The 10227-nt window shown below is 36.3% G+C and overlaps 2 protein-coding genes across 7 annotated transcripts; both read right to left on the bottom strand.

Annotated features, from left to right (window-relative positions):
- Window positions 1-591: 591 nt before the first annotated feature.
- On the bottom strand, window positions 592-2725 carry LOC107061076 (seed biotin-containing protein SBP65-like). Its single transcript, XM_015309816.1, has 4 exons — window positions 2536-2725; window positions 2079-2444; window positions 1314-1945; window positions 592-1139 (listed from the first exon to the last, which is right to left on the bottom strand). The coding sequence occupies exons 1-4, from the start codon at window positions 2723-2725 to the stop codon at window positions 915-917; spliced, it is 1413 nt and encodes a 470-aa protein (XP_015165302.1). The 3' UTR covers window positions 592-914.
- A 515-nt stretch (window positions 2726-3240) lies between these two features.
- On the bottom strand, window positions 3241-8886 carry LOC102601397 (uncharacterized). 6 transcript variants are annotated; one of them, XM_006349972.2, is made up of 7 exons: window positions 8820-8886; window positions 6859-7057; window positions 5644-5890; window positions 5176-5571; window positions 4920-5087; window positions 3835-4004; window positions 3241-3678 (listed from the first exon to the last, which is right to left on the bottom strand). In XM_006349972.2, exons 2-7 carry the CDS (start codon window positions 6943-6945, stop codon window positions 3481-3483), a joined length of 1266 nt encoding a protein of 421 aa, XP_006350034.1. In that variant the 5' UTR covers window positions 6946-7057; window positions 8820-8886; the 3' UTR covers window positions 3241-3480. The 6 variants fall into 6 exon arrangements, with proteins under 6 accessions (XP_006350034.1, XP_006350036.1, XP_006350032.1 ...); XM_006349974.2 differs by having other exon boundaries at window positions 6859-7013; window positions 8820-8853; XM_006349970.2 differs by lacking the exon at window positions 8820-8886 and adding an exon at window positions 8623-8789.
- Window positions 8887-10227: the final 1341 nt, after the last annotated feature.

The raw sequence follows: 10227 nt of genomic DNA, 5'->3' as shown, positions 1-10227 counted from the left end.
TAGTTGGTTGTGGTTTACAATAAAGTGAAACGTTTATAATTTTTATTAATTTGCGATTTAAAGCATGATTAATTTGTGTATTAATGCATTGATTATTTGCTTTTGTTTATACATGTACTAAGCTAATTTTTCTGTCAAGGGTGTTAATGTGTGTTATGTTTTTTTTTTTTTTTAAATTTTAAATGACTTAAAAGGAACTTTCAGCATATCATACTTTCATTTAGCAAACAACAAAATCAGGGAGGAACCCGTGAAATATAAATGTGTACTCCCATACTCAAGTATTATATAATGCGATGATTTTTGGATATACCGCTCTACGCTAGGTTAAAAATTTAAATTTTATATTTATTTTATTTTATTTTTCTTTCTTAAATTAGATAACACCTCTCAAATTTTGGCCCTATAATATTAAATTTTTTTACAATTTTCAATAATAAGAACCTATCTATCGAACCAATCACATTTATATCTTAAATCAACCTTTTTGTAATAGTACACTCATCATCTCAAAATCCTGGATACACTAACATACACAAATTTCACTTAACTCCCTTCTCCACATAATTCTTTTAACTCCCTTTTCCACATAATTCTTGCTTTTGTAATAATACACTCATCATCTCAAAATCATCATCTCAAAATCAAAATCCTGAATACGCTACCTACACAAGTTTCACTTAACTCCCTTCTCCACATAATTCTTGCTTTAGAAGCCAAGAAAATACATACACAAGTTTCACGCAACTCCCTTTTTTCACATAATTCTTGTTTTAGGAGGCAACAAAATACAAACATATGTACTTCCTTTCACAACTATATTATTACTATGATATATGTAAAACAAACTTCAAAAAGAGGCCAAAATGCCTAATACTTGGGCTATTTTATTTGGATGGGACTTGTTTATTCTACTACTCCCTTTTTTCACTTCCCTGTTGATAACCAGTTTGAGATAGCTTATTCCCACCAGCAACAAAATCTGTTGTAGTCTTCCCTATTCCAACCAGAGTTTCACCAATTGCTTGCAGCACCCCACCGCCTCCCTGCTGCTGCTGCAACACCGGCTTGCTCTTGCTCTCTCCGCCCTCCTCTGCGTCCTCCTTTTCTCCTCTAAAAACTCCGCCTCCGCTTTCTCGCTGTACACACATTTAACACAGAATTCAGCTCAATGCATTAAAATTAAAAAAAAAGAAAAAAGAAGAGAATAATGGTCATAAACATGAATTCACCTCAAGCGCATATGTATATATATATATACAATGTACAGTAAATTTGAGCCGAAAACAAGGAGATAATAACCTAATGTTTACCTTGGAATTACCTTCTAGTTGTCTCTCAGTTTCTGCCTTCTTTTTACCTGCATAATCAACTGCACCTTCTTCCGCCGAGACTACGTAATCTTTAGCAGCAGCCAATTTGTCCCCTGCATACTCCGCCGCGCTCTTACCAGCACCAGCAACGGCGTCCTTCGCGGCGACAGCCTTCCCCCCTGCATACCCTGCAGCACTAGAAACAACATCAGCCGTGGCTTTTGTAGCCGCGGCTGCTCCTTTTGCTGTATAATGTGCAGCACCAAAAGCTCCCATTTCCGCCATATCCTTCGCGGTTTTAGCTGCTTCCCCTGCATACCCTACCGCGCTTTTCCCTGTTTCCACAGTGGCATCTTTTGCCTCGACGCCTTTCTGCCCGATGTATCCTGCTGCATTCTTGCTCTTTTCGGCAGCATAATCTTTCGACTCCCCGCAAAAATGCAGGGTGTAATCTTTAGTCTGTTGTGCTGATTGCATTGTTGTTTGTCCTGCACCCGATAGGGTATCTTTAGTTGCACCATAAGCTTGCTGGCCTTTTTCGAGAGCAGTGTCCTTTGCAACTCTGGCCTTGTCCGCTACATACTCGGATCCAATCTGAGCGCCATGGATGACAGCATCTTTGGCTTGTGCACCTGCACTTGAAAGGGTATCTTTCTACAAATTTCTCACTTTTTTCACCTCAAAAATAGTGTTTGGTTATGCATTGTAATCAAAATTTAGTAACTTTTCAATATATCTATGTTCCGTGTTGAAAATACAACTGACCTTTTTCAATGGCAGTGTCTTTAGCAGCTACAGCCTTATCAGCAACATACTGAGAGCCACTTCTAACACCATGACCAACAGTGTCTTTACCTTGTGCACCTAGTGCTGTTTCATTGTAACATTCAGCACCATGCCCGTGACTAGCTGATTCTTTCGCATTATTTAACGCTGACGCCCCAAAATCCTTTGCCTTTTCGTCGGGATTTTCAGTTAGCACAGCAGCTGGTGTTAGTGCGGGTTTTTTTCTCTCGGCTCTTTTCTTATTACCTTCTTCTTGAGGATGAATCCCTCCATGGACTCTTCCTTCTTCACCTACTTTCCTATGTGATTCAATTTTGAAACCTCCTAGCCCTTCTCCTCGAATTCCTGAGATTCGAGGCAAATTCAGATTAATCTTAGCGATTCAATCAAGATATTTATGAAAAAAATAGTACAAGTTTTTTAGTAGTGTAGGTACCTTGATCAACATTATGAGAAGAATGTTTGTCCCTTTGTGTGTCACAATCTTTTTGTTGTTGCTGCATTCCACTAGAGAACTCCAACCCTCCAACTTTAACAGCAGGCTGATGTTCACCAGGAGCAGTAGCAACACTTTTTATATGAATAGCAGGATGAACATTTTCTCTTTTTGCTTTCTCTGAAGCCATTTTTTTGTTTTCTTACTAAATAAACTATGCTCTAAATTATTATTTTTTCCCTTCCAAGAACAGATTTGAAAGAAATTATAAGCCAAACTGGATGAGGCAGATGGTACTAGTATTTTATTTTATTATTATCTTATGACACGTGGCAATTGATGAGCTTTTTGTTTGTGACGTGGCAAGAAAAACATAAGCCACACTGGATGAGTCAGCTATACTGAATGCTAACGTGTCTTCATGCCTTGCAACTATGCATATATTTGTCAATCTCTCATCATACAACAAAGCTTCGTAGCAAGTATCAGATAATTTTATCCTTCAAAATTAAAATAAATACGAAAAAATTATCTAACAGTCACTTCATTAACTACTATATCACACACGAATCATATTTATTTTTAAACATAATAAACAAGATTCACATAGTGACTTGGCTTGTTTGAGACTAACTATTATTGTATATACTTAAAAAGGAAGTTTTAAAGAAGAGATGAAACAGGCCTTCTATTCACCATAGTCCATAAACAAAAGGTGCTTTAACTTGCCACCATGTATTAGTAACTGGTTATATTGATGAAACAGTTTAAAGAGAAATAATTGGCTTATTATAATACACCAGGTGCTTCTGCTTTCAATTTTAGTTTTCTGTACAAAGCCATCTATTGATTGGCAAAAGCAACATTACAATTTTATAGCATCATATCTAGCTCAAGACTCTGCTGGTGGGATTACATTGGGTATGTTGTTGTAATGTGTCATATCTAGAGAAGTTCCCACTCAGATTCGGAATGATCATCAGCTGATGACAATTTTTTCATGTTCGAGTTTTTGGAGAGAACCTGCATCGGCTTTTCTTCAGGCTCTAGGTTAGGCTGTTGATCTCCATGTAATGCTCCAAGTTGCTCATACTCCTTTCTTGTCGACTTCTTTTTCATAGAAAACACTTGCCTGAGCTTCTTCTGATAAAACAACTGAACTGTCAATATCTAAAGGCACACATTCTTCAATGAAACAGCCCCTCCCTCGTCCCCCACGACCAAACTAATGATAAAACATATTGATGAAAAGCAAGAAATAGCAAATACAACGCGAGAGGAAGGAGAGGGAGATGGGACCTTGTATGATTTCTGTTTGACTGATTCCTGTGGTACATGAAGTTTCTCCGCTTCAACCAGGACACATGTTTCCTCCAACTTTGATTCATCATAGTGCTCAACAATTTCCACATCGGACTCAATCAAGTCATACTTCTCGGGTGGAGGAGAACAAGATTTATCTGATCTTTCTGTAAAAGAAGACGGCAAAACACAACGAAAGGATTAAGAGACTTAAAAAAGAACCAGTTTTAAGGAATCAGGCTGGAAATATCTGAACAGCAGGAGAATGTTGCTCAGTTGCACAAGTATTCCTTCGTTTTATTTTATTGGAAGTTGGTATACTAAGTAGAAAGAAAAGAGAAAACATAAGGGCCCTTTTGCCTTGGGTGGGATGACACGGCAATGTCAATGCAGGAGTCTTATCAGTGGGATGCCCTATTAAGGTGACCCATATAGGATTGGTGATCGTACTTGGACCTTCTTTCTTACGAATGGTATTAGCATTATTCTTGTAGTTTCCTGTTTTCCGGTTCCTGTATTAACCAGTGTTTTTTGTGCTTCGATTATCGCACCATTTTGCTGTCATTACTGTTCTTTCTTCTATATGTTGTGCACTGTTCTCCATTTCATATTACTTCTTTGTTGTTACTACTCTCAGTTCTGTATTCTCATTTTCAAACTGTTAGGAAATGTTTAATTTTAAGCTGAGGGCCTATCGGAAACAGCCTCTCTATCTCTACGAGGTAGGGGCAAGGTCTGCGACTATGCTTACAGTCTACCCCCAACTCCTCCCCAGACCACATTTGTGGGATTACATGGGTATGTTGCTGAAAAATATTCCTAATCACAGATTTAAGTCCTTCAATTATACTAGTTAGGTTCAATTTAACAGTTCATCCAATAGAACTGTTAACTCGATCCATAGTTCGCGATATGCTTTTACATAATATTGTCTAACTCAGGCAGAATTATAACCCCATTTAAATTTCAGCAATTGATATGAAAGCTACTCTCCAAGATAATATCAGAGTAGTGAGTCCATCAAAATTGAAGCAAAAAAAGAGAAGGGAGAAGATCTTTTTACAGGTGGCTATTGTAAGTACCTTTGCAGGACTCATTGATCTCCTCGCCGGTAATATTATTGTCACCAGTATTACTGCTAATCTTTGCAATATTATTGATCTCCTCGCTGGCAATATTATTGTCACCAGTATTACTGCTAATCTTTAATCCAGTATCACCAGCCAACTCCTTGCATGTACCCCTATCTGCTGCCAGAGCAGGAGTTAACACAAAAGAAAAGAAGTGAGAAAAATAAAAGAAAATAAAAATAAGTGGGATACTGCTAGACATTTATACCATGAGAGTCTGATTGCAAGTCACCAACAGAGGAAGTGTTCCTGAGATCTGCTTGGTTCTGCCCAACACAGTCAACTGATAAGCTCCTGTCAGAAGCTGCAACATTAATTGATATACCTGCTGCAGACACATCTGTTTTTATAATATGGTTGGAAACCTCTTTTCCTGTCTCGGCAGAGCTACGTCCTTTAACTGAGGCCAAGGGTGAAGTCATGGTCATGTGGTCGGATGCCACTTCAAAACCTCCCCTAACCTTAGAATCTGAGGACAATTTAATTGCATTCCCTGATACTAGACAGAGAGCGTCCGACTTCTTAGATGGTGGATGATTATCTCTAACAATCTCTTTGATCCCAACACTTTGACGTCTATAAACTCCTCCACTTTTGCTTTTCCCTGTCACATCATAATATACACTATTAGCAGCTCTGACTGGACTAAAAGATGATGAATGATCACTATCCTTACCCTTGATCACTTGAGTATCATCAATTAATTCCTTATTAATTACCATAGGGTGTCCTCCTTTGAGTTTTGCTTTCAGCTTCTTGCTGATTTCAGTGTGAGCATAAGGATTAAGAGACAAGTCAGCAGCTGCAACTTTCACAGGATCTATGTTAAATTGAGGATGCAAATCTAGCACCACATCTGAATAGAACCTCTTGACACTTGCACCAACAGTCTGCACTTGATTCTCAACATATCTAGCGGTATCCTGTGATATAACATGGAACCAGTTACGGTGGTTGAATACTTAATTGGCCAAAGTGGTGCAAGGTGAATTAAAAGGTATTACATATTGAAGTTAGGAACATTTTCAAAGAAGCAATTGATTAGAAACGATTAATAAATTGATGAATAAACAACCATGAATGTCTTTTGATTTATTAACATAATATGCACACCATCCTTCCAATGCAACATAATTACCTACTCAGGAGTCGGATAGTGGCAAAAATAAATCTGATGTGCATTGGAAAAATGAAATAAATGTTTTATTTTGTTAAGAAGAGTGTAGTCCCCAAATAAAAGTCAGGACAGCAACAAGAGTACTACAAGAACTACTATTACTACGACTCAATTCCAAGCTAGTTGGGTTCAGCTATATGGAGGATTAACCACGTCGTATTATTGATAAATATAGGAAGTCAATGCTTGCTAGGCAAAACTCGATGTACAACGCTATCACCTTTCTGCGAAATTAGAATATAGGTTTGTTGCCATTTCTAGCAACTTGCTAATCATTGAGAGAAGTTGAAGTATCAATTATGTAAGTAAGGGCAATGAATGAGGGGCACGCTTGGATAATTTTTCTCTAGCCTTTCCTCCAAGTAAAATCAATGTCTTTTCTCTTGTAACAAAGAGATGCAAGCACCTATCATTAGGTACCAAATGTTACTGGTGATTTATTAGGTATCTCAGAGAAAAATAAGCTCCATGGAACGGTCAATATAGCAACATCTGCAATTTATAGTCAGTGTTCAATCTCCTTTCTTTTGGGTTGATTGAATATGATCAAAGTTCAATTCATTCAAACGTTCCTAGTGCTCTAGGGTCAAACAACCCGTTGGTAAGAAAATAGCCCTGCTGACTGCTGAGGGAAGCTCCACTATGACCTTGCTAACAAACCCGAAAACAGGGATGAACCAAATCAAATAGTAAGAGACATGTGGTTAATTTTACCTGGTACATGGCATCTTCCATCTCCAAACACATCGCTTCAAATTTCTGGTATATATCTCCAACCCATGCTATACCTTTCAAATCCATCGCATAACACTTTGACAACTTTCCAAGGGTTCAACGAATATAGTGCTGCAAGATGATATAGCTTTCAACTGCAGAATTTTACAAGATGCTTCCCTATTAGAACTTGTATGAGCTGCATAAATTACAAAATTCTGTTGAGCAGGATTATTCACCAACTTCAATCAATAAAAATAATGCACATCACCCCTATGTAAATCACCCCGCTAATGTATAATTAATGCCCCAACATAAACGAGATACAAATCAATATCATTCTCCATAACAAAGTTTACACCTTGCACTCCTAGATGATAGAGCAAACTTCTAGTATCAGCAAAATTTATTCCCGGAGTGAGCTTGCTCACATTGGTGGTCCTAAGCCCTAACTTGCTTGGGTAGTTGTTCTATTTCTAGTAAATTACATTTACCATCTACTTGAATTTTAACAGTACAATAGAAATTCTTTCAACCAAAAACCTGAAACTAAATCAAATGCTTTAAATTAGCGTACAAATAGCACAAGCTCATCTATTTGTAACATTGTTTTATTCCTGTGGTGATGGAGACATGGTAAGCATTCTTATAGTAGGATGATCCGAACTACTACCAACTATATAGCCATTGAACCGATCAAACAGAAGTACACAAATAAGGTTGAAAGCTTCAACCATTAACAAAAATAAGTCATTTTGATAAGCTAACCAGATACCTCTCCCCGGTTTCCAATAATCAGAAACTTTCAGAATAGAAGACAAGGAAGGAACTTTTTATATGAGATCATGATGGCAGCAAAGGGAATCCTAGGGGTTCCTTAATTGAGTACCTTTCTAATGACTTCGCCGAACAAAACTCAAAACTTCTTAAAAGACTTGGATAGGTATAACTTTTTTGTAACATATGTTTCATGTATTTAGATGAACTTTTAGCCTATACATGGACAGGATGGAATATCTGCATCTATAAAGATTCCAAAGCCATTTTGGTCAGCTAAAGTCAAACAAAGGGTTTTAAGAGCTTCCTTATTACCCAAACTACAACTCATACCAAATTCCCAACAAAAGCATTCCAAAACCATGAAATAATTCATCAAAAAAACACAACAGAAAGCAAGCTACTTTACCTTAATACCCAAACCCCTATAATTTCACATACAGAAGATATCTCTATACATCCTATCAAAAAGATAAAAGCACAAAATATAAAAGTATAAAACCCAACACCCACCAAGGGTGTAGCCTAGTGGTCAATGAAACGTTCAAATCCCAGCAAAAACACACAAGGTGCTTTCTTCCCATGTTTTAGCCTTGGTGGGGTATCCAATGGAATTAGTCTAGTCGAGGCACGCACAAGCTAACCCAAACACCACGATTATCAAACAAGAAGTATAAAACCCAAACACCAAAACTCTATGTACACAATAAACCCATAAATTATTCACAAAAACAAGTAAAAATCATCAGCATCATGATCAAGAAGCAAACCCCACAAAAGTAAACAGCAGCTATTTAGGGAAAAAAGCTATCTTCTGCCCTAGGTAAACATTAAAAATCATAACCACCATGATCAAGAAACAATACCCACAAAGGAAAAAAACAATTATATACAATACATATACCTCAATCGTACTACATAACATAACTACCAATCAATTACAAGATTCAATCTTTTTACTACTAGAGTTGAAGCAGAACAACTTACAGTACAAAAAAAGAATACCCAGAAGCAAAAATTGCAAGTCACGGGTAAATTTTTATCAGCAGAATTCCAAAAATTACAACTTTTACAAAAGCTAATTGCAAACAAAAAGCACAGCATAAAGTAAGACAAAGAGAAACGGAGAGTTTTGGTGAATTTTGTTTGAGTTGGAAAACGAAAAACGTAAAGAGAGAGTTCACCTGGTTTTTTTGGTATGTGGGTCTTCGACACGTGTCCAGAAAATTCTGCATTATTCATTCCTTCGTGTATAATATATATATTTGCAAGAAACGAAAGTAAAATATTTTCTATTTTCATGATGAAAGATTATAAAACAAGAAAAAAAAACTAATTAAGTTTAAGATTAGATTTTACTAATTAAGTAAAAAAGTAAAATTATTGTATTGCAATTTAATAAAATTGAACATGGTCAATATCATTAGTAATTTTTCCTTTATTTCATATACTAGCTAGATTGTTGAAAATAATTGAAATGTTCAAAATTTAAGATGAATGTTTCAATTTTTTTTCATATTTGTCTTTTCATTTATTGAAGTTTTATATTTTTCAAGGGATAAATTACATTACTTATAAATTTATATTTATGATTTCACAAAGGATATTGGTGGAAAGTATAGTTTAAATTATGTTCTTCAATGTTTTTTTTAATATTTATGCATTGCCCTTACAAATTCAATTAATATGAAATAGAAAGAGTATAAAACGAGTATATCATCATATTCATATTCGAAGAACATTTCATCACTCCTCCTATATATTCTTACAAAAAACAATATAGATATATAATCGTGAGTCTTTTTTACTTTAAATATATCACGACCCAAGCCTAGGGCCTAGACGTGACCGGCGAATGGGGAACCCGAAGGAACCCCAAACAAGCCTCATAGCGTATCATTACACATCCTTGGTCGCGGAAGCAATTAAAATGACCATAAGCGATAAGCATAATCAATGGGGAAATCAGGACTAAGGGAGCAAGAAAAAAAGGAATGATACATAAATACCATAGATGAGTCAAGCTCAAGCATAATACACAACTTGTCCAACACCACCTCTAAACATGGGTACTTAGCGGGGGCCAAGACAAACTACCGGGCTCACCCTCATAGTCAATACATAACAAAAAAAAAGGAAAAGTCTTATACATAGCAAAAGATCATAAGCAACGTCCCCGGAATGGAGGACTCACCAATAACTTCGATAGAAAATCGTATTAGCCACGCGGAGGAGGATGGTCAAGCGGTGCTCCGGTCCCTACATGGTGACATCATGTAGGCATAGAGTATGCATTAGTACATTTGAATGTACTAAGTATATGGGATGCAATGCAATGCTACCAGTGGCAGACCTAGAATTTTCGTTCAGGGGGTTCGAAAAATAAAAGTATAAACGTGTATATATAAGCCAACAAAACAAAATTTCAAGAAAGTAGTAGTATTTAGTTTTAGTGGCGGACTCTTGAATTTTTTTGGGTTTAAAACCACACTTTTAGCATGTTTTAAAAAATAAAAAACTATAAAAAAACGTGAAAACGGAACTGAAATCTTAAAAAAAAAAAAAAAAAAAAACAAAAACTGAAAAAAAAAA

The sequence above is a fragment of the Solanum tuberosum genome, unplaced genomic scaffold (assembly GCF_000226075.1).
Source record: "Solanum tuberosum cultivar DM 1-3 516 R44 unplaced genomic scaffold, SolTub_3.0 scf00116, whole genome shotgun sequence".
In the NCBI taxonomy this organism is placed as follows: Eukaryota; Viridiplantae; Streptophyta; class Magnoliopsida; order Solanales; family Solanaceae; genus Solanum; species Solanum tuberosum.
This window is presented reverse-complemented; position numbering and strand designations above follow the sequence as displayed.